Genomic DNA, 24690 nt, shown 5'->3' on the forward strand with positions numbered 1-24690 from the left:
TGTAAACTCTAAAAATTATGGCTTAAGAACACCTCACAAAAAGAAACAATTATTTCGGGATGCAGAATCTGAGACGAAACCTTTCAATCGGCATTTCACCGAGACGCAACAATATGACAACGTTCAGTTAATCTACAGAGCGATATCCCCACGAGTGGAAGTGGCGAAACCCTCCCCCCGCCACTCCCTCCCCGTCCCCCGCAGCCCCTTGGAAGTTTTCTTGCTTTGTTGTTTTACAACAATGAATCACGGTGGATTTAAAGTGTTTATTTTTGACACTGAGAAACTGGGGGAAAAAAATCTTTCGTGTCAAAGAGAAAAAAGACCTGTACAAAATGGATGATATAAGTATTCACCCCACCTCCTCTTTGATAAGTTACACCAAATCATCACCGGCGCAGCCAATTGGTTTTGGAAGTCACATCAATAGTTAAACGGAGGTCTGTTCCTGGAGAGCTGTGTGCAGTCAAGGTGTTTTGATTGATTGCAGTTTTAAATACACCAGCAGCTGGAAGGTCCAACTGCTGGTGAGTCAGCGTCTTGGCCAAAAACTGCGCCATGAAGACAAAAGAACGCTCAGAGCCGCTCCAACAAAAAAAAAGCTTACTGAAAAGCAAAAGTCAGGAGACGGATTGATGAAAATTTCCAAGTCACTGACTCTCCCTTGGAGTACAGTTAAGTCATAGTCATAGTCATACTTTATGGATCCCGGGGGAAATTGGTTTTCGTTGCAGTTGCACCATAAGTAATAAATAGTAATAAAACCATAAATAATTAAATAGTAATATGTAAATTATGCCAGGAAATAAGTCCAGGACCAGCCTATTGGCTCAGGGTGTCTGACCCTCCAAGGGAGGAGTTGTAAAGTTTGATGGCCACAGGCAGGAATGACTTCCTATGACGCTCTGTGTTGCATCTCGGTGGAATGAGTCTCTGGCTGAATGTATTCCTGTGCCCACCCAGTACATTATGTAGTGGATGGGAGACATTGTCCAAGATGGCATGCAACTTGGACAGCATCCTCTTTTCAGACACCACCGTGAGAGAGTCCAGTTCCATCCCCACAACATCACTGGTCTTACGAATGAGTTTGTTGATTCTTTTGGTGTCTGCCACCCTCAGCCTGCTGCCCGAGCACACAACAGCAAACATGATAGCACTGGCCACCACAAACTCGTAGAACATCCTCAGCATCGTCCGGCAGATGTTAAAGGACCTCAGTCTCCTCAGGAAATAGAGACGGCTCTGACCCTTCTTGTAGACAGCCTCAGTGTTCTTTGACCAGTCCAGTTTATTGTCAATTCGTATCCCCAGGTAATTATTGGAACAATTTGTAGAAATTATCTTCATTTTGACACTAAAGGGTCTTTTTCACTTGTTGACCGGACTCAAAAGTGCCAAACTGTGATTCAATGTTGCAAAACCAAAAATGCATGAGAACTTCTGGGGGGGGGGGGTGAATGTTTTTTACAGGGACTGGGTTTATATTTATTTCCTGTTCCTCCTTATCAAGTTCTCTCCACTTCGCCGAAACCCTGTCCCGTTCCCAATATGTTTTCCCTCTCCTTCAGTTTCCTCTCCGGCCTCTCTCTCTCTCTCTCTCTCTCTCTGAACCCTTGCTCTCCGTCCACTCATTTCTTCCCCTCTCTCTCGCTGCTGGTTCGACTTTCCCTTCCTTCTCCCCCACCCACCACCACCCCCGCACTCCCATGCTAAATACAGCCTGCCCTGGCTCCCGTACAGAATAATAGGAAACGGGGTTCCGTTACCCATCTCCCGGACATTTGTGCTTGGCCAAGTCCCGAACCTCCCTCCAGTAGAGCAGCTTCTCCGGGTTCCCAACAGCATGCGCGGTGACGAGCCGCCGGTAGGTGCAGACGTTGTACTGTATCCTGCGGTTGAAGAACACGGGCGGGGGGTGAAAGGACACCGGCTCTACCTTCAGATCTGCGAGACGCAGCCCCACGTAGACGTCCTCCAGTCTGAACATCGGCGCGGTGCCGGAGATGTTCCACACACCGCAGGCCACGTCGCCGGACAGGACGTACCCTGATCCGGAACAGAACGGTGGGTACGTTTTCCCGGGGTATTCCTCCTTGCTGATGTACCAGCGGCTCCAGGTGACGCGGGTGGGCGGGAAGTTTTTGAAAATGAACCCGGTGACAAATTTCCTGGGGACGACGTCGATCAGGAGCTCCAGCAGGTAGTCCGTGTTGACAAACATGTCGGAGTCGGTCTTCATCACGAAGGAGGCGGAGGGGCAGTAGCAGCACAGCCACTCCAGGCCCACCAGCACCTTCCGGGTCAGGTTGTAGTACGTGTCATCGAAATCACCCTGGATGATGTCCCGGTGCAGGGCGCCCTCCCGTCGAATCCAGTCCTGCCGCTCCCGTCCGTGTCCCAGCACGAAATAGGTGACGGCCCTCGCCTCGCCGAACCACCGCTCGCTCCCCCAGGTTTGGCGGATGGCCGAGCGAGACTCAAACTCTCCAGGGGAGCTCATGACGAGCAGGACGAGGAAGGGGGCACTGCCGTTGCACCCGCGGGTCGGCCGCATCATGAAGGAGGTGCCGTTTAACCGGGATTGACAACGGGTCTGGGCAGCACTGGGGCTCCAGTATCTGCACCACAATCCGAGACTAAAAACAAGGAGGAAGAGGAAGCCAGTCTTGAAGAACCGTTTGCCACATAATGGCCTGCTGAATAGCTGCTGCCATCGGCTGGAAGCTCCTGGGAAATATAAAGAAAAAAAATACTCATTTCCATTCTCCGACCTCCCAACCAGAATGACCTCTCTGAACCCGCTGGAATGTTTTTCAAACGGACATGGCGCATTTTTCAAAATAAAATGAACCATTTTGTCACAATGATTCTCTCAAGTGATGCCATGTCTAAGTTTGGAGAAAATTAGAAGTCGAACCTTTGCACCTATGTTTGATTTTGAGAAAAGGTGGGGTTCATTTGCTCGTCACTATCTTTTGAGTTAATTGATAGATTTCCTCCACGATCCACTTGTAAATTTTTGGTACATTTTTCTTTTCTTGCTGGCGGTTTGATGTTTACCTTTAGAAGCTTTTTGTATGTTGCATGGCTCCGAGGTTAAACACTTAATGGCAGCGATCCCCAACAACTGGGCCGCGGACTGGTACTGGGCCGCAAAGCATGTGCTACTGGGCCGTGAGGAAACAATACGAGTCAGCTGCACCTTTCCTCATTCCCTGTCACGCACTGTTGAACTTGAGCATAGGGTTGCCAACTGCCCTGTATTTGCCGGGACATCCCGTATATTGGGCTAAATTGGTTTGTCCCATACGGGACCACCCTTGTCCCATATTTCCCCCACTAAGGTAAAGCGTTCCTATGAAACCTTTCGTGCTGAAATGGCGTGAAGCGAAGAAGCAATTACCATTAATTTTTATGGGAAAAAATTTTGAGCGTTCCTAGACCCAAAAAATAACCGAACAAATCAGACCAAATAACACAAAAAACTGAAAATAAATAACACTAGCAATAGTAAAAGCAGGAATGATATGATAAATACACAGCTTATATAAAGTAAAAATAATGGATGTACAGTGTAGTCAGGAAGATGAAGGCAAAACTGATTTGTAGGGGAAAAAATCGGCACGTACGCACATGTGCACATCACATGCGCACAAAAGTGCCCGCGCAAGGCTTCATGGTCATGGTAGTCTTTCCCGGGGGTAAGGTGTCCCGGGATTTGACTGCTAATTTTGTCCCTTATCTGGGAGTGAGAAAGTCGGCAACCCTAACTGTAAAAGACATGTTGAGGTGAGTTTAACCCTGCTTGAACACCGCCCCCCCCCCCCCAGTCGGCTGGTGCACGGTGCAAAAAAGTTGGGGATCCCTGCCTAATGGGGTTTTTTCCCCTCACTTTTCTTTGCTCAGTAGGGTTTTTTTTTCCTTTTTTTTGTCACCAAAATTTTTTTCTATCTTTAAAACAATTTTTTTTTTTCTTGAGACATTGTAAGTGTCGATGTACTCTTGTTAATTTTGGATAATAATAATAATAAAAAGAATGGAAAAGAAAGAAAGAAAGAAAATGACCAGAAAGACATAAGGCACAGGAGCAGAACTGGGCCGTTCGGTCCATCGTATCTGCTCCACCCTGGCTGATTTATTATCCCTCTCCAACCCATTCTCCTGCCTTCTCTTAATATTAAGAGAATAATTATATTTAATATTAAAGAAACTACTATTTAATTATTACAGCATTTTGGGCATCGAGGGAGAGGGGAAGAGGAGAGCCATCCGCAGTACCACCGATGCGGCAGAGAGGGCCTCAAGATGGCTGTGGCTCAAAAGAGAGGAGCCATGGAGTTATAAGTAGCTAGCCATCTGGACACAAGCTGGGGTCTGATCAGCCCCGGTTGGGTCACCTGGAGGAGGTTGTATGATGTTGAAAGACCCGAAACACCCGATGATTCCAGGAACATCACTGAAGCTGTGTCCAGAAGCATCAATAGATGTATGTACACAACACTATACCTTTAATATTAAAGAAACTATCTACCTCTGCTTTGACTATATCTGACAACTTGGCCTCCACTGGCCCCTCTGGCAACGAATTCCGCAGATTCACCATCCGCTAGCTAAGGGCGTTCCTTCCCATGGCTCTTCTAAAGGGGTGTCCTTCTATTCCAAGGCCTGGACAACACCACCAAAGGAAATATCCTCCTCACCACCACTGTGTCTCGCCCTTTCAGTATTCGATAGGTTACCCCCCCCCCCCACCCTGCCTCACTATTTTAAGCTCCAGTCAGAAAAAGCCCAAAGTCATCCAATGGTCCCCCTATTCGTTTGCTGTTGTGCTGCTCCGGATCATTCTGGCGAACGTACGCTGGAGCCTCTCCGACACCGGGCGCCCTCTCTGAGCTGGGGGGCGCGAAGCTGCTCCAATGAGAGGGAGGGCTCTCCCCCTAAAGAGCAGACTCCGCCTCCCCACGTGAAAGTCAAAGCCGCTCGCTCTCACTCCTGCTGCGGGCCAGCTGATTCATCGGCGCTGCTCTGGGTCCGGGGTAACTTCTGCCTGCTGCGGCCAGCCGCTCCTGGGTCAATCTGTGGAAAGCCCCGTTGTCGTGCTGCACTTCGTAATCCCCTGAAAGAGCAGAGTGAAGCCGACAGTAATTCTGCCGCTTCACTAAGTATTTGTTATTTAGGGGACACTGTTTAATATTATTTGAGTTATTGACACATATTATTGACACAGTTTAAATATTAATAAATTATACCTAATTAAATAAAAACTCTAATGAACCCGTCTGCCTACCTGTCATTGCCGTCACTGATTGGCCTTTCCTGTGGGCCATCTTGTGGGCAGGTCTGGTCAGTCCCTGGTGCTCTGTAATGAAAGGGAAATTGACAGTAGCGTCAGGGAGTGAATGAGGCGAAATGGGATCCATTCCAACCCGACTGGGATCGCGCCCTTGGAAGGAGGCGTGACGCAGCCGGGTCCCCATCTCTCCCGTCCACGCTCGGTCACGCGGTGCCAAGTTGGCGCACTGTCCCCGAGCTGCGCCCTGTGCCATGATTCTCCCTGCAAAGCCCGCTCTTGCTGTTCCGGCCGGTATCGCTTGAAGCAGGAGTCCCCGACCCTTTTTGCAGTGTGGACCGGTTTAATATTGACAATATTCTTGCGGACCAGCAGACCAGGTGGGGGGGGGGGGGGGGCTGGTGGGTGTTCATGTAGGGTTAAACTCACCTCAACATGTCTTTCACAGTTAGGGTTGCCAACTTTCTCACTCCCAAATAAGGGACAAAAGTAGCAGTCAAATCCCAGGACACTTTACCCCAGGAAAGACTACCATGACCATGAAGCCTTGTGCAGGCACCTGTGTGTACATGTGATGTGCGCATGTGCGTACGTGCCGATTTTTTTTTCCAGAAATCAGTTTTGCCTTCATCTTCCCCACTATACTGTACATCCATTATTTCTACTTTATATAGGCTGTGTATTTATCATATTATTCCTGCTAGTACTATATGTTAGTGTTATTTATTTTTGGTTTTATGTGTTCTTTGGTATGATTTGGTAGGTTATTTTTTGGGTCTGGGAACGCTCAAAAATGTTTCCCATATAAATTAATGGTAATTGCTTCTTCACTTCACGCCATTTTGACACGAAAGGTTTCAGAGGAACGCTCTACCTTAGCGGGAGAAATACGGGACAAGGGCGGTCCCGTGTGGGGGACAAACCAATTTAGCCCAATATACAGGATGTCCCGGCAAATACGGGACAGTTGGCAACCCCATGCTCAAGTTCAACAGTGCGTGACAAGAATTAGTGGGAAGATAGGTGATTGGGAAGCTTTTAAAACCCCAGAGAGCGCAGCTAAAAGAACCATTGGAAGGGAAAAGATTCAATATGAAAGCAAGTGAACAAACAATATCTGGGATGCCGTCTGATCCTGCCAACTTGCCTCTGTCCACTCGTTGGAAACACCTGCAGACTTCAGGAAATTCCAGAAATGATGTTTCTAATGAAACGCAGAAAGGAGGCCTGAAGGAACGTAACCCCCGAGGCAGCGAAGTAGCTGAGGAGTCTCCCTCAGTAAATATATATAAGACAGGTGTGGATAGATTTTTGCGTAGTAGGGGAATTAAGGGGTTATGGGGAAAAGGCAGGTAGGTGGAGATGAGTCCATGGCCAGATCAGCCATGATCTTATTGAATGGCAGAACAGGCTCGATGGGCTGGATGGCCGACTCCTGCTCCTATTTCTTATGTTCTTATGTGCTTATCCTTTTCTCCCCGCTCCAGTCCCACTCCCCAGCCTTCTCCACATAACCGTGTCCAACCAAGAACATATCAAGCTCTGCCTTAAATACACCCAACAATAGATACCCCAGTAATAATTCCCACAAGTTCAAGTTCTGGCTGAAGAAATTTTCTCGGCATCTCTGTTTTAAATGGATGTCCCCCTATCCCGAGGCTGTGCCCTCTTGCCTTGGACTCCCCAACCATATAACCACATAACAATTACAGCACAGAAACAGGCCAGCTCGGCCCTTCTAGTCCATGTCGAACTCTTACTCTCACCTAGTCCCACCGACCTGCCCTCAGCCCATAACCCTCCATTCCTTTCCTGTCCATATAGCTGTCCAATTTAACTTTAAACAACAACATCGAACCTGCCTCAACCACTTCTGCTGGAAGTTTGTTCCACACAGCTACCACTCTCTGAGTAAAGAAGTTCCCCCTCATGTCACCCCTAAACTTTCGCTCTTTAACTCTCAACTCATGTCCTCTTGTTTGAATTTCTCCCACTCTCAATGGAAAAAGCCTATCCACATCAACTCTATCTATCCCCCTCATAATTTTAAATACCTCTATCAAGTCCCCCCTCAACCTCCTACGTTCCAAAGAATAAAGACCCAACTTGTTCAACCTTTTTTTGTAACTTAGGAGATGAAACCCAGGTAACATTCTAGTAAATCTTCTCTGTACTCTCTATATTTTGTTGACATCTTTCCTGTAATTCAGTAACCAGAACTGTACATAATACACCAAATTTGGCCTCACCAATGCCTTGTACAATTTCAACGTTACATCCCAACTCCTATACTCAATGCTCTGATTTATAAAGGCCAGCAAACCAAAAGCTTTCTTCACCATCCTATCCACATGAGCTTCCACCTTCAGGGAACTACTCACCACTATTCCTAGATCCCTCTGTTCTACTGCATTCCTCAGTGCCCTACCATTTACCATGTATGTCCTATTTTGATTAGTCCTACCAAAATGTAGCACCTCACATTTATCAGCATTAAACTCCATCTGCCATCTTTCAGCCCACTCTTCTAAATTGCCTAAATCTCTCTGCAAGCTTTGAAAACCTACTTCATTATCCACAAGTCCACCTATCTTAGTATCATCTGCATACTTAGTCATCCAATTTACCACCCCATCATCCAGATCATTAATGTATATGCCAAACAACATTGGACCCAGTACAGATCCCTGAGGCACACCACTAGTCACCACGGGAAGCATCCTTTCCACATCTACCCTGCCCGGGCCTTTCAACATTCAAAAGGTTTCCATGAGAACCCACCCCCCAAAAAGAACATCCTTCTAAATCCCAGCGGGTACAGACCCAGAGCTACCAATCGTCCCAACATATGATAAGCCTTTGATTTCCGCAGTCCTCCTTGTGAACTTCCTCGGCCTTCTCCACATAACTTTTGATGCCGTGTCCAATGAAGAACCTGTCAAGGTCTGCCTTAAATGCACCCAGTGACATGGACTCCACAGATACCCCTGGTAATAAATTCCCCAACTTCAACACGCTCTGGCTAAAGACATTCTTCGGCGTCACTGCTTTAAATGGATGTCCCATTCTCCTGAGGACGTGCTCTCTTCACTTGGCGTTGGCGCATGGCCAAGTGGTTAAGGTGTCGGACTAGCCATCTGAAAGTCGCGAGTTCGAGCCTCAGCTGAGGCAGCGCGTTTGTGTCCTTGAGCAAGGCACTCAACCACACATTGCTCCTGCACGTTTATAGGCCAGAGGCAGCGGTTGATGCAGTATGGACAGGACAAGACAAGATAGATATGGATAGGTAGATGTATTTGGAGAAATTTGACAGACGGACAGGTATAGAGATATAGTTAGATATATGTAGAGAGAGAGATACAGACCAGTGGATAGATTTTGTGTTACTGATAATTAGACAGATATCGGGATACAGAATGGTAAATGGAATCCTTATGAACCTCCTCCGAACCCTCTCCAATGCCAGCACATCTTTTCTTAGATGAGGAGCCCAAAACTGTTCACAACACTGAAGGTGAGGCCTTATCAAGCGTCAGCGTCATATCCCTGCTCTTGTATTCTAGACCTCTTGAAATGAGTGCTATCATTGCATTTGCCTTCCTGACCACTGACTCTGCCTTGAGGGTGTTCTGCACAGGTCTCCCAAATCCCTTTTGCATCTCAGATTTTCTGGATTTTCTTCCCATTTAGAAAATAATCTGCACATTTATTTCTCCTCCCAAATTGCATGGCCATGCATTTTCCAGTATTATATTTTACCTGCCACTCTCTCGCCCATTTTCCCAATCTTCCGCAGCCAACCGGTTTCCTCAACACTATCCGCCCCTCCTCCAGCCTTCGTACCGTTCGCAAACTTGGCAACAAAGCCGTCTATTTCATTATTGATATGCAACATAAAAAGAAGCGGTCCCAGCATTGACCCCTGCGAAACATCACTGGACACTGGCAGCCAACCAGAAAAGGGTCCTTTTCTTCCCATTGTCTGCCTCCTACCAATCAGCCAATGCTCAAACCATGCCAGTAACCTCCCTGGAATGCCATGGGCTCTAAACTGGGTAAGCAGCCTCATGTGTGGCACCTGGTTAAAAGCCTTCTGAAAGTCCAAGTAAGCAACATCCACTGCATTCCCTTGTTAGAGTGAGTTTTTTGGGAAGATGATTTGTTTACACTTAAATGACTTTGGCCACCAGACCTCTATTTGACAAAGTACTGTGGATTGAGTCCACAGCAATGCGCTTCCTAAAAAGGTGTGAATACCAAATACTTCTGGCACCGTAGTTTGGCCTGATGCTGTAGTTTTGAAGACAGTATTATCTATACATTATAAATATTAATTGTCTTCTATGATAGCACATAAAATGCCAAATAAATGTACTGTGGATTTAACTTGCATTCCAGACTTGTTGGTTTTGGAAGGAAAAGGATGAATTCAGAAGGTGTGATGTTTTGTACGTCGCTTCAAAAGGAAGCATTGTCTATAACTTTTTAAGTAGCGATTGCCTTTGTGTTTAGCATATAGATATAGAGCCCACTTTGAGCTAGCAGACACTTCTACCAAAAGCCTCTCCACCCGTATGATGCTTGCTTGTTCTGCCGAATAAAGAAGATGCTCTGTATCTACCAGTGACTCTGTCCCTCCGGTGATTTCATCCACGACACAACCCCCTTTATCTATCCAACTTCAAAGAATTCCACAAGTTTGTCAGACAAGGGTTTCCCTTAAGGAAACTTTGTGACTTTGTCCTATCTTGTCCTGTACCACCAAGTACTCATAACCCCATCCTTAACAATTGACTCAACATTTTCCCAAACACTGAGGTCAGGCTAACTGGTCTATAATTTACTTTCCGCTGATTTCCTCCTTCCTTAAAGAGTGGAATGACATTTGCATTTTCCCAGTCCTCTGGCGCCATGCCAGAGTCCAATGATTTTTGAAAAATCATTACTAATGCCTCCACAAGCTCTACCACTATCTCTTTCAAACCCTAGGGTGCAGTTCATCTGGTCAAGGTGCCCTTAGATACCCTTAGATCTTTCAGCTTTTTCTATTAGTAACTGCACTCACTTCTCTTCCCTCATACTCTTCAACATCCGTTAGTGTCTTCCAAAGTGAAGACTGATGCAAATACTCATTTAGCTCATCCGCCATCTCCTTGGCCCCCGATTATTATTTCCCCACCTCATTTTCTAGCGGTCCTATATCGCCGCTCACTTCTCTTTTGTTTTTTTATATACTTGAAAAATGCTTTTACTATCCACTTTGATATTGGCAGGTGTGTTTACGGACATTTTTAATGTCTCCCTCTCCCAGCGAAGAGTACCCTCCTGCTTCAAAACATCCACCGATGTTCCTGTACCTAAAAAAACTAAGGTAATATGCCTGAACAGCTGTCGTCCTGTCTCACTCACCTCAATAATAAGCAAGTGCTTTGAGAGGCTGGCCAAGGATTACACCTGCAGCATACTACCATCCAAACCAGACCCTTACAATTCGCCTACCGACGCAACCGATTAACAGGTGACGCAATAGCCGCAGCTCCACATGTCATCCTTACACATCTGGAGAAGAAGGATGCTAATGTGAGAATGCTGTTCTTGGACTACAGTTCAGCATTCAACACCATAATTCCCTCCAGGCTCGATAGGAAGCTCAGAGACCTCAGCCTTCACCCTGCCTTGTGCAGATGGATTCTGGACTTCCTGTCAGATCGCCAGCAGGTGGTAAGAATGGTCTCCCTCACCTCCGCCCCTCTGACTCTCAATACAGGAGCCCCTCAGGGCTGTGTACTGAGTCCCCTCCTTTACTCCCTGTATACCCATGACTGTGTCACACCCACAGCTCCAATCTGCTAATTAAGTTTGCTGACGACACGACACTGATTGGCCTCATCCCTCAAACAATAACGAGGCGGCCTGCAGAGTGGAAGTCCTCGCTCTGACACAGTGGTGTCAAGAAAACAACCTCTCCCTCAATGTCACAAAAACAAAGGAGATGGTTGTGGACTACAGGAGGAATGGAGACGGGCTAGCCCCTATTGACATCAATGGATCTGGGGTTGAGAGGGTGAACAGCTTAAAATTCCTCGGCATCCACTTCACCGACCATCTCACAACAGTGCCTCTTTCACCTCAGACGGTTGAGGAAGTTTGGTATGGGCCCCTAAATCCTAAGAACATTCTACAGGGGCACGATTGAGAGCATCCTGACTGGCTGTATCACTGCCTGGTGTGGGAACTGTACTTCCCTCAATCGCAGGACTCTGCAGAGAGTGGTGCGGACAGCCCAGCGCATCTGTAGATGTGAACTTCCTACTATTCAGGACATTTACAGAGACAGGTGTGTAAAAAGGGCCTGAAGGATCATTGGGGACCCGAGTCACCCCAATCACAAACTGTTCCAGCTGCTACCGTCTGGGTAACTGTACTGCAGCATAAAAGCCAGGACCAGCAGGCTCCGGGACAGCTTCTTCCACCAGGCCATCAGGCTAATTAACTCACGCTGACACAACTGTATTTCTATGTTATATTGACTGCCCTCATGTACATAATAGTTATTATAAATTACTATAAATGTCACAGTGCATTTAGACAGAGACGTAACGTGAAGAGTTTTACTCCTCGTGTATATGAAGGATGTAGGTAATAAACTCAATTGAATTCAATTCAATTTGAACATTAAAAGGCATGGATAGAGTGGATGTAATGAGACGCCAGAGAATAGTGGTGGATAACTGTGTGTCAGATTGGAGGACGGTGTGTAGCAGTGTGCCTCAGGGATCTGTACTGGGTACAATGTTGTTTGTCATATATGTGAACTTCCCACTATTCAAGACATTTACAGAGACAGGGGTGTAAAAGAAATAAAAGGGGCCCGAAGAATCATTGGGGGCCCGAGTCACCCCAACCACAAACTGTTCCAGCTGCTACCATCCGGGAAACGGTATCGCAGCATAAAAGCCAGGACCAACAGGCTCCGGGACTGCTTCTTCCACCAGGCCATCAGATCGATTAACTCACACTGACACAACTGTATTTCTGTGTTATAATTGACTGACCTGTTGTACATATTATTTATTATAAACTACTATCAACTGCGCATTTTCACATTTCGACAGAGACGTTACGGAAAGATTTTTGCTCCTCATGTATATGTAGGACGTAAGTAATAAAGTCAATTCAATTCAATCATAAGTAACATCACGGGCTCTGACCCGTACAGATTAAAATGTAATCATACAGTTTCTGCTGAAGCTGGAGGACTCTCTTTCTCTCTCTCTCTCTACCCCTCCCTCCACCCCCCACCCCCCAGAGGGATGGTGATCTCTCAGCAACATAAAGAAAACAACGACAAACACTTCCTGTTGCTCACGGGCAATCAAGAGGGTGGTGACAAACAGGATCGAACAGGAAGGAATATGGAATCTCATGTGGATATGGTGGTGAAGAGAGCTTTTGGTTTGCTGGCCTTTATTAATCAGAGCATTGGGTAGAGAAGTTGGGATGTAATGCTGAAATCGTATAAGGCATTGGTGGGGCCAAATTTGGAGTATTGTGTACAGTTCTGGTCACGAAATTATAGGAAAGACGTCAATAAAATTGAGAGAGTACAGAGGAGATTTACTAAAATGTTGCCTGGGTTTCAACTCCTAAATTACAGAGAAAGGTTGAACAGGTAACACACATTAAAGTTGCTGGTGAACGCAGCAGGCCAGGCATTGTCTCCAGGAAGAGGTACAGTCGACGTTTCAGGCCGAGACCCTTCGTCAGGACTAACTGAAGGAAGAGTGAGTAAGAGATTTGAAAGGAGGAGGGGGAGGGGGAGATCCGAAATGATAGCAGAAGGCAGGAGGGGGAGGGATGGAGCCAAGAGCTGGACAGGTGATTGGCAAAAGGGATATGAGAAGATCATGGGACAGGAGGTCCGGGAAGAAAGACAAGGTGGGGGGGGGGAACCCAGGGGATGGGCAAGGGGTATATTCAGAGGGACAGAGGGAGAAAAAGGAGAGTGAGAGAAAGAATGTGTGTATAAAAATAAATAACAGTTGGGGTACGAGGGGGAGGTGGGGCATTAGCGGAAGTTAGAGAGGTTGTTTGCGTTTTTAAAGGTTGAACAGTTTATGTCTTTATTCTTTGGAGCATAGAAGGTTGAGGGGGGACTTGATAGAGATATTTAAAATAATGAAGGTAATAGATAGAGTTGACGTGGATAGGCTTTTTCCATTGAGAGTGGGGGAGATTCAAACAAGAGGACATGAGTTGAGAGTTAAGGGGCAAAAGTTTAGGGGTAACATGAGGGGGAACTTCTTTACTCAGAGAGTGGTAGCTGTGTGGAACAAACTTCCAGCAGAAGTGGTTGAGGCAGGTTCGATGTTGTCATTTAAAGTTAAATTGGACAGATATATGGACAGGAAAGGAATCGAGGGTTATGGGCTGAGTGCAGGTCGGTGGGACTAGGTGAGAGTAAGAGTTCGGCACGGACTAGAAGGGCCGAGATGGCCTGTTTCCGTGCTGTAATTGTTATATGGTTATTAGGAAGCACGCCCCAAAATGCCGGAGGGTTTGGGCGGGGTGGGGGGGCGGGCGCCTCAGACGGTCAGGCAGTATCGATGGAAATGAATAGATGGTCACGTTACAGGGCGGCACCCTTCTTCAGACATGGAAAAGAAGGAGACAAGGTGTCTGAGTAAAACGAGGAGGGGAAGGCGGCTCCCCGAATGTGACAGGCGGAGCCCGGTGGATGGTACATGTCAAGGGATGGAGGAAGAAGGGATACGCGCAAGGCGCTGGAGAAACTCAGCAGATCAGACAGCATCTTCGGAGAAGAGTAAACACGCGAGGTTTTGGGCGGAGACCCTTCTTCGGGCCTGGGAAGGAGCCGAGGAGAGGTTCCCGGCGCTGATCACAGACAGTGCTTCGCACTACCTCGCTGCGGCACCTCGAGGAACCTCGCTGGCCGAATAGCGTTTCCCCAGTCTCGCCCAAACTCCCAAGCGTGGCACAGTAAAGGGCAGGAGCACACAAACTTCACAGGCCCCCCCCCCAAAGGCTTAAAAAGGGAGCCCTGGAGCCCTGTCCTAAATCACGCCGGCGAGCTCTGATTTGGAGGATCGTGTGCAGTTCCGGCCACTTATCCGCTTTCAGTCAAATCGACCGGAAGAATGTGGTGAAATTTTGCAGAAACATTGCCAGGGCGTGAATTGTCCCGGAAGGCTGAACAGTTTGAACAGACTGGCAAACATGAGGAATTCTGCAGATGCTGGAATTTCAAGCAACACACATCAAAGTTGCTGGTGAACGCAGCAGGCCAGGCAGCATCTCCAGGAAGAGGTACAGTCGACGTTTCGGGCCGAGACCCTTCGTCAGGACTAACTGAAAGAAGGGCTAGTAAGAAAGTGGGAGGGGGAGGGGAGATCCGAAATGGTAGGAGAAGACAGGAGGGGGAAGGGATGGAGCCAAGAGCTGGACAGTTGATTGGCAAAAGGGATATGAGAGGATCATGGGACGGGAGGGATTATATATATTTTTTTCTCTCTCTCCTTTCTCTCCCTCTGTCCCTTTCACTATCACTCCTTGCCCATCCTCTGGGCTTCCCCCCTCCCCCTTTCTTTCTCCCCAGGCCTCCCGTCCATCCCGTGATCCTCTCATGGGTAGAATGTGAAAACTTTCAGGTGTGGCGGGGGGACGAGAGGGTTTTTATCACCCCAGAGGGGCAGAGAGGGTGGGGAGCGAACTGGCAGCTTAGTGACGGATGCGGGGGTCGATTTCGGCATTTAAGAGAGTTGTGGACAGCTGCGTGGATGGGACGGGTACGGAGGTCGACGGTCCGGGCGCACGTCACTGGGACGCGGCGGAAGAGCAGGTTGGACAGGGATTAGATGGGCCTAGGGACCCGGGTCTTTGCTGCCGCCTTCACCGACGCTACAAGCAGTCGGATTGTTGACTCGACGAACAGTTAGCGTATTTTATCCACGAACGGTCAATAGCTATTAAATAAATCAAGATACAATCACATACCAGCTGCCGAATTGTTCCCAAGTGAACTCCGCACGAATCGGCTGGCTTCGGTTAGTTCCTCTTTCCAGCTGAGTAGGTGCGGCACGGCGGCGCCAGAGGTTAGGAGGCGCGGTCTGTCCCTGACCCACAGTGTCGGCGTTCGGGTTAAAACCGCCCCAGCCGATGCGACGGCCGTGCTCACCTTCAGATCGGGAGCAGGAGATGATATTTAATATCGAATTTAATCCCTTTCCCTTCGGAGAAGAGGAGTGAAATTTACACCGAGATTACAAATGCACAAACGTCGACCGAGAGTCCCGAACTAAAAGGTACCCGATACAGTTTCTTTTTGACAGGTTGCATCTTATTGTCTTCACGCCTGACGCGCGGCTTCCGCAGTAACAAGTTGTTTTTTTTTTTTTTGCACAGCCCTTTCAAGTAAAATGTATCGATCTGTGCGACATGAATCTCCTGGATAAAACACCAACAGTAGAAAATCTGCAGATACTGGAAACCGAAAGAGTTCATACAGAATGCCAGAGGAACTCAGAAAGGGGTTGGCGGAGGTTCTCGGTCCGAAACGTCGACTGTACTTTTTTTTCCCCTGTAGCCTGCATTTTGCCTGTGTTGTTCCGATAAAATGCTGCCTGGCATACGTTTCTGTAATTCCGTGCCGTGACTTTTTCTGTAACAGATAGAGCAAGGGAGTGAGAGAGGGGGGGGTGGAGGGAAGAAGTGAGAGTGTGACAGGGAGGGAGGGAGGGAAGGAGCGGAGAGAGGGGTGGAAGGGAGTGAGAGCTCAAAATAAATGTATTATTTAATGTGCAGCCCTGAGTTTCGCAGCGCTCTCCGATGTCAGGACGTTCTCGGGAGCACAAAGCAACTACGACAGAATGAGTGAAAACCCACACGCAAACAGAGACGGACTAACTACTGACGTTTCAAAAGAAGAAAAAACTGTTGAAAACTACAGGGAAATAATAACAAATATAAATAAATAAATAGACAGACAGACAGACAGACAGAGAGACAACATCAAGCCATAGTTATATAATACTACGGAAAAGAAACAGGCCCTTTGGCCCATCTAATCTGTACCGAACGACTCTGCCCGCTCCCATTAATCCGTTCCTGGACCATAGACTCCCATGCCCTTCTCAATTCAGCTACCTATCCAAAACCCTATTACAGTTGTAAGCAACCCGCCTGAGCCACGTTCCAGACCCTCGCTCGAATGAAGAGCCCCTCCCCTCCCCTCATATACCCTTAAACATCTCACCTTTCACCCGTAACCATTCACCTCCGGTTCTATCAACACACATCAAAGTTGCTGGTGAACGCAGCAGGCCAGGCAGCATCTCCAGGAAGAGGTACAGTCGACGTTTCGGGCCGAGACCCTTCGTCAGGACTAACTGAAAGAAGAGGCAGTAAGGGATTTGTAAGCGGGAGGGGGAGGGGGAGATCCAAAATGATAGGAGAAGACAGGAGGTGGGGGGGGGATGGAGCCGAGAGCTGGAAAGTTGATTGGCAAAAGGGATACGAGGCTGGAGAAGGGAGACGATCATGGGACGGGAGGTCTAGGGAGAAAGAAAGGGGGAGGAGAGCCCAGAGGATGGGCAAGGAGTTATAGTGAGAGGGACAGAAGGAGAAAAAAACCGGGGGGGGGGAGGGAATGATAATAAAAAATTAAATAAATAAGGGATGGGGTACGAAGGGGAGGTGGGGCATTCACGGAAGTTAGAGAAGTCAATGTTCATACCATCAGGTTGGAGGCTCCAGTTCTCTATTCTAGTTCTGGTCCCACCCAGCCTCAGTGAGAAAAAAAAAATGACTCTGTCTCTACCCTCCTCTTCGTTTTGAATACTTTATTGGCTGGGAGGCTCAGCCCGGTGGCATACCCTCGCGACCCCGCCCCCCCCCACTTCCTCACCCACCTTCGTATGCACGAAGAGCAACAATCTTCGCGTGACGTCTCCGTCTGAACGCGCGATGTGCAATTTATAATAAACAGTACGTACGACATACTGTTGTGCCTTTTTTAACCACACACTCCGTATGTACAGAGTGGATGTGCAGAGTGAATTGAATTGAATTGAATTGGCTTTATTACCAACATCCTTTCTATATACGAGGAGTTAAAATCTTTATGTTACATCTCCATCTAAATGTGCAATGTGCAATTTATCGTAGTTTATAATAAATAGTATGTACAACAGGACCATCAATATAACACAGAAATACAGTTGTGTCAGTGTGAATTGATCAGTCTGATAGCCTGGTGGAAGAAGCTGTCCTGGAGCCTGTTGGTCCTGGCTTTTATGCTGTGGTACCGTTTCCCGGATGGTAGCAGCTGGAACAGTTTGTGGTTGCGGTGACTCAGGTCCCCAATGATCCTTCGGGCCCTTTTTACACCCCTGTCTCTGTAAATGTCCTGAATAGTGGGAAGTTCACATCTACAGATGCACTGGGCTGTCCGCACCACTCTCTGCAGAGTCCTGCGATTGAGGGAGGTACAGTTCCCATACCAGGCAGTGATGCAGCCGGTCGGGATGCTCTCAATTGGGCCCCTGTAGAAAGGATCTGCGGGGCCGAAAACCAAACTTCTTCAAGCGTCTGAGGTGAAGGAGGGGCTGTTGTGCCTTTCTCACCACCCAGCCGGCAAGTACAGGCCGTGGGAGATCGCTTCATGGTGCTTGATGGAGCGGGGGAGTCTAGCACCAGAGGGCGCAGCCTCAGAACAGAAGCTCGTCCCCTGAAAAGAGAGCTGAGGAGAAATTTGAGATGAAAAAATAAAAAAACGCAGATTATTATTTGAAGGGTTAAAAAGTAAAGCGTGCCGCTGTGCAGAGGGACCTGGGAGTGCTTGTGCCTGAGGTTGGTGTGCGGGTGCAGCAGGCTATGACGAAGGCAAACGGAATGTTGTCCTTCATTGCCAGAGGGATTGAATTCAAGAGCAGGGAGGTCATGCTGCAACTGTACAGGGTACTGGTGAGGCCGCACCTGGAGTACTGTGTGCAGTTCTGGTCTCCATACTTGAGGAAGAATAGACTGGCCTTGAAGGCGTTGCAGACGAGGTTCACCAGGTTGATTCCAGAGGTGGCGGGGGAGGGGTTAGACTATGAGGAGAGATTGATTCACCTGGGACTGCACTCTCTGGGATTCAGAAGGTTGAGAGGACATCTTACAGAAACATATTATGTTGCGTTTCCATCCCTCCCCCTCCTGTCTCCTCCTATCATTTCGGATCTCCCCCTCCCCCTCTCACTTTCATATCTCTTACTAGCTCTTCTTTCAGTTAGTCCTGACGAAAGGTCTCGGTCCGAAAACGTCGACTGTACCTCTTCCCGGAGATGCTGCCTGGCCTGCTGCGTTCCACCAGCAACTTTTATGCGTGTTGCTTGAAATTCCAGCATCTGCAGATTTCCTCGTGTTTGCGATGTTATGAAAGGGATGGATACGATAGAGGCGGGAGAGTCGTTTCCGCTGATGGGTGAGACTAGAACGAGGGGACATTTCCTCAAGATTCAGCGGGGGGTGGGTAGTAGACTTAGGACGGACATGAAGCGGAACTGCTTTTCCCAGAGGGTGGTGAATCTGTGGAATTCTCTGCCCAATGAAGCAGTGAACGCTGCCTCAGTAAATCTATTTAAGACACGGTTGGATAGATTTTGGCATAGTAGGGGAATTTAGGGTTCTGCGGAAAAGGCAGGCAGGAGGCCAGATCTTATTTAATGGCAGTCAGGCTCGGCGGACCAGATGGCCGCGTCCTGCTCCTACTTCCCATGTTCTTATGAATTTCTTTTGCCATAAGGTGGTGAATCGGCGACGGCTGCGGAGGCCAGGTCATCGGGGTGTATTTGAAAGGGCGGGCTGATAGGGCCTTGACGAGCAACACCACCAAAGATTACGGGGAGAAGGCGAGAAAATGGGGTTGACAGGGACAGTAAATCAGGCCCCGTTGGAACATGAAATGGACACCCGAGTCCACGGGTTGTGGAGTCAGTTCGGTGTGGAGGTGAGTGAAGTTAACCACGCTGGGTCGGGAGGGTATCTGAGGGGTAATAACTCTGCCTGATCCTGTCGCCCTGGGAGCTGAAGTCCGGATGGCAGCAACGAGAAGAGCGCACGGCCTGAGAGGTTGTGCGGGGGCTTTCTTGTGGCACCGAGCGCTCCTTGTAGATTTGCTCAGTGTGGGATGGACATCTCCTCCCGTGGTCTGGGTTGTACCCAATTCCCTCCGTTACGTTTCATTGTCAGCCGCTTCTGTCCTCCCGCGGGTTGGAAGGTCCCACGGTGTTTAGTTAAAACCAATAAACCGCTGACAGTCCCAGTCCCTGTCTTGGTGCCGGAGTCGAGTCTCGTTTGAGGAGAACGCGTGTTGCCGGTGGTCGGGGCGGCTCCGTGCGGACTCGCACCTGTGGTCAGGCGGCGCCACTGCACGGCAACTGCATCCTCATCTGCCCAACGCTGGCTCCGCATGTAACCGAGCCAAGGGTGCCCCAGACCACTGCAAGCCACAATCTGCCGCAACTCGGCGGTGGGGTGGCGGGGGGAGGGCGGTGGCAGGCAACTCCCAAGGGAGGCAAATGGACTGCTGTCATTTCCAGGAAGGAAGTGGGTGCTTCAGAAGGATGACAGGAGATCTTACAGAAACATATTATGCTGTGACAGGGATGGAAAAGATAGAGGCGAGAAAGTTGTTTCCACTGGTCGGTGAGACTAGAACTAGGGGGACATGGCCTCAAGATTCTGGGGAGTGGACTTAGGACGGAGATGAGGAGGAACTGCTTTTCCCAGAGATGGTGAATCTGTGGACTTTTACCAGGATGCTGTCGAGTTTTTTTTTTAAAAAAAGCTCTCGCCGAACGAAGACGCGCCGAGCGAACTGGGGCGTTTCTTTTTCAGAAGCAGGAGGAGAGTTGACGTGATAGAGGTGTACAAGATGATAAGAGGCAAAGATCGAGTGGACAGCCGGAGTCGCTTTCCCAAGCTGGGAATAGCTAAAACGGGTGGGGGGGGGCATCATTTTAAAGGAGATGGGAGGAAAGTGTAGGGGTGATTCCGAAGAAAGTTCTTTACACTGAGAGTAGAGACACAATCGGGGCGCGTCGGGCAGATGGATGGAAAGAAAACGGAGGGAAGGGTTCGACTGATCCTGGAAGAAGTTAAAGGGTCAGCACAACATCGTGGGCCGAGGGGCTCCACCGCGCGGCGCTGTTCTCCGTTCTGCGTCCTGCTGAGGACAGCGTATAAAACTGATGACAGGCATTGATCGTGTGGGTAGTCAGAGGCTTTTTTTCCCCAGGGCTTTGCTGCGGCTTGTAGGTGAGAGGTGGGAGCTGAGCTCGGGTGGGGGAGCTTTAGGGTTCTGACATTTTAACTGTCGTTCATTCTTTGGGAGCACTCCTCTGTTTCCGTGGACGTTATGCGAAGGAAAACACTTTCAGGATGTATACGGTATACGTTTCTCTAACATTAAATGTACCTATTGAAACCCATTGCATCACAATAATAACAGACCTTAAAGTTTTACACAACACTCAAATAAAGCTTCGCCGGATATTTTTTTGTTAACAAAAACAAGATTTAGCACTCCTTGCCAGCATATGCTACCCCGATAAGAAGTACGCACCATAAGAAGTACAAACTTAAATGAGAGCACAGCGCAGGAAAATGAAAACATTATCACTGCAGGAGGAAAAGTTAACCAACGGAAGAACATGACCCTCCATGGGAGATATCCTCACGATCCGGTGACTAACACGGAAAATGATCAGAAGTACAGAATTTTTTTAAAAAAAGCCAAGTAATTCAAGATGATAAAGGCAGAAAATGCCAAGAGAAACGAGAAACAATCGAACACATTGCTGGACCCTGTAGCGGTTTAACTCAATCTGATCACCTTGCACAGGCACAAACAAGTGGTAATCATTTTTCACCAAAATCCTACCTTAAAATACAAACTCCTAAAAGAAACTATACCTTACTGTAAATACAAGCCTGATCCAGATTCAGGGTCAGCATCCTACAAATTATATTGTGACCAATTTGTTATTACAGACGGGACAATCCATTATAACCATCTGAGTATAATAATAGAGGATCAACAAACAAGAGCAGCTTAGTTAGTAGATATGGCCATTCCAAACACACGTAACTCACAGAAATCAGTCAGTGAAACACACCAGAAATATGCTGAACTAAAAGAGGAAATTGAAAGAATATGGAACATGAACAGGGTATACATTGTCCGAATTGTCATCCCAGAACTGTGGTCGGATGCTTCCAGGATGCTGCAGCGGTAAGTTTGCGGCGCTGGAGGTTCACCATCTGCGTGAGATGATGGAACTTTCGACAGACTTTGAGACTTTTACCGTGCCCATGGTCTGTTCTTATCAAATTGCGGTGTTGCTTTGCACTGTTGTAACTATATGTTATAATTATGTGTTTTTGTCGGTTTTTCAGTCGGTTTGTCATGTGTTTCTGTGATATCATTCTGGAAAGACTGTATCATTTCTTAATGCATGCATTACTAAATGACAATAAAAGAAGACTGTGTGTCCTCATAATCTAATCCAATCCCAAAGGCATTAACATAACAGCATTAAACAACACGCACAAAACGCTGGTGGAACGCAGCAGGCCAGGCAGCATTGATAGGAAGAGGTACAGTCGACGTTTCAGGCCGAGACCCTTCGTCAGGAGTCCTACCGATGCTGCCTGGCCTGCTGCGTTCCACCAGCGTTTTGTGCGTGTTGCTTGAATTTCCAGCATCTGCAGATTTCCTCGTGTCAGCATTAAACAATTTGGCCTACACAGCAATATCTATGTAAATATCCAGAAAGCCACGATACTACACGCCACTAAAATAGCCCGGAAGTTCCTTGCTGTTGAGAAAATGAGCGTGCTTGGTTAGGCCCGCACCTTGGGTTTTACCGGCTTGAGCCGAGGGAAAAAAACAGCAATACTACTACTACTACTAATAATAATGATGGAGCATGACCTGAGGGGAGCAGAAGATGGCGGCGCGACCCGAATGATATCGTATTTGTGAAGTAGGATGCCGTGCACAATCCTGATTTGATGGAGACAGCCGTGAGAAGCACGGAGGAACATCTGGAGTAACTTCTGAAATGCCTGCTTCGCAGCCACTGCTACTGTGCGATCGAGAATCTCCGGAGGGGAAGGTCCTATATCCTCGGCTTTGCCTATTGCCTGTTGCCGGGGCCGGGTCGAAGCGCTCGGCAGAGATGGTGTTCAGTGCTCGGTGTCGGGGAGCTGGTCGGATGCTCGAATTTTTCGGACGGACTCAGAGTCGGACTGTGGTCGGGGTGCTTCCAGGGTGTTGTGTCGGCAAGTTTGCGGTGCTGGAAGCTCATGGCAGGGAGAGTTTCTCCCTTCAACCGTCTGCGCGAGATGATGGGACTTCCAAGAGATTTTGAGTCTTTTTTTTTTTACCGTGCCCATGGTCTGCTCTTCATCAAATTACGGTATTGCTTTGCACTGTTGTAGCTATCTGTTATAATTATGTGTTTTTTTCTGTGTTTTTAGTCTTGGTGTGTCTTGTGTTTCTGTGATATCATACTGGAGGAACATTGCATCATTTCTTAATGCATGCATTACCAAATGACAATAAAAGAGGACTGCGTGTCCTCGCAATCTAATCTAATCTAATAATAAATAAGCAAAAGCTATCCAGAAGAGGCGATGAAAAGTCATAGAAAATGAGGCCAGAGGCTGTAGGAGCAGTACAGTGTCACGGTGAGTGACGTTGAGTGATTATCCCTTCTGATTCGAGATCGTGATGATTGAGGGGTAATAAAACTTCCTGAACCTGGTGCTGTGGGTTCAGAGCCTCCCCCAACCCCCGTATCTCCTTCCTGAGAAAGGTGGTGGGAGCCCCTGATGACGGGTGCTGCGTTCCTGTGACAGCGCTCCGTCTAGGTGTGTTCAATGGCTTCAAAGGTCCAATTGAATGTCAGAGAAATGGATACAATATGCATCCTAAAATTCTTTTTCTTCACAAACATCCACGAAAACAGAGGAGCGCGCCAAAGAATGAATGACAGCCGAATGTTAGAACCCCAAAACCACCACCAGAACCCTCCTTCCCACGCGTAACGAATCCTCCCCCCACCAACAAAATAAAAACATCGGCACCCCCCACCGTACACTCAAGCGTGCATCAAAGCATCAGTAAAGACACAGACCTTCAGTACTCCCAGGGACGACTCCTTCACCCGGTATTCGACACACCACAGGCTCTCTCTCTCTCCCTAATAAGGGAAAAAAGAGGTGTCCCCTTGTCACAGCGGGGGGGTGGGGTGGGGTGGGGAAGACTTAACAAAGAACTCACTGATTTACGATGTTAAAAGTCAACTTGGGGAGGGCTTTACGCATGATGGGCTGGGCAGAGAGCACTAATTTTCGTTGGCTTTTCCATTAAAAGAAATGCATTGGTGTTCCCAGACCAGGCCGGGACGCAACCAGTCAGTATACTCGGGGGCGTTGGTTTCATCAAAATGGGAAAGAGAGTCAAGTCTATTATCACTGACGTAGTAAGGTAAAAATTTCTTCTTCTGCAACGGCAGTACAGTGCAATAAATAAAATATACTCTGAATTATAATGTCGCAGATAGGCTTAGACATAGGTAGACTGATAAATATAGGTTTAGATATCGGTAGACTGATAGGTTCAGATTTAGGTCGATAGTCAGGCAGACAGATTTAGATAGACAGACAGATAGATGTAGATAGACGGACAAACAGAGAGGGAGACAGTCCGACAGATGGATTTAGATATATAACCATATAACAATTACAGCACGGAAACTGACCATCTCGGCCTTTCTAGTCCGTGCCGAACTCTTACCCTATCCTATTCCCACCGACCCGCACGCAGCCCATAACCCTCCATTCGTTTCCTGTCCATATAGCCGTCCAATTTAACTTTAAATGACAACATCGAACCTGCCTCAACCACTTCTGCTGGAAGCTCGTTCCACACAGCTACCACTCTTTGAGTAAAGAAGTTCCCCCTCATGTTACCCCTAAACTTTTGTCCTTTAACTCTCAACTCATGTCCTCTTGTTTGAATCTCCCCCACTCTCAATGGAAAAAGCCTATCCACGTTAACTCTGTCTATTACCCTCATAATTTTAAATACCTCTATCAAGTCCCCCCTCAACCTTCTACGCTCCAAAGAATAAAGCCCCAACTTGTTCAACCTTTCTCGGTAACTTAGGTGATGAAACCCAGGTAATATTCTAGTAAATATTCTCTGTACTCTCCCTATTTTGTTGACATCTTTCCTATAATTTGGTGACCAAAACTGTACACAATACTCCAATATAGGTAGATATATCGTCAGAAAATTAGATTTAGATAGACAGACAGATCGATAT

At 47.8% G+C, this 24690-nt stretch overlaps 1 protein-coding gene across 1 annotated transcript; it reads right to left on the bottom strand.

Moving 5' to 3' along the window:
• Nucleotides 1-1705: 1705 nt before the first annotated feature.
• On the bottom strand, nucleotides 1706-15559 carry LOC140207764 (beta-1,3-galactosyltransferase 5-like). Its single transcript, XM_072276319.1, has 3 exons — nucleotides 15308-15559; nucleotides 5291-5362; nucleotides 1706-2730 (listed from the first exon to the last, which is right to left on the bottom strand). The coding sequence occupies exons 2-3, from the start codon at nucleotides 5328-5330 to the stop codon at nucleotides 1766-1768; spliced, it is 1005 nt and encodes a 334-aa protein (XP_072132420.1). The 5' UTR covers nucleotides 5331-5362; nucleotides 15308-15559; the 3' UTR covers nucleotides 1706-1765.
• Between the last annotated feature and the right edge of the window lie 9131 nt (nucleotides 15560-24690).

Source organism: Mobula birostris, chromosome 13 (assembly GCF_030028105.1).
Source record: "Mobula birostris isolate sMobBir1 chromosome 13, sMobBir1.hap1, whole genome shotgun sequence".
In the NCBI taxonomy this organism is placed as follows: Eukaryota; Metazoa; Chordata; class Chondrichthyes; order Myliobatiformes; family Myliobatidae; genus Mobula; species Mobula birostris.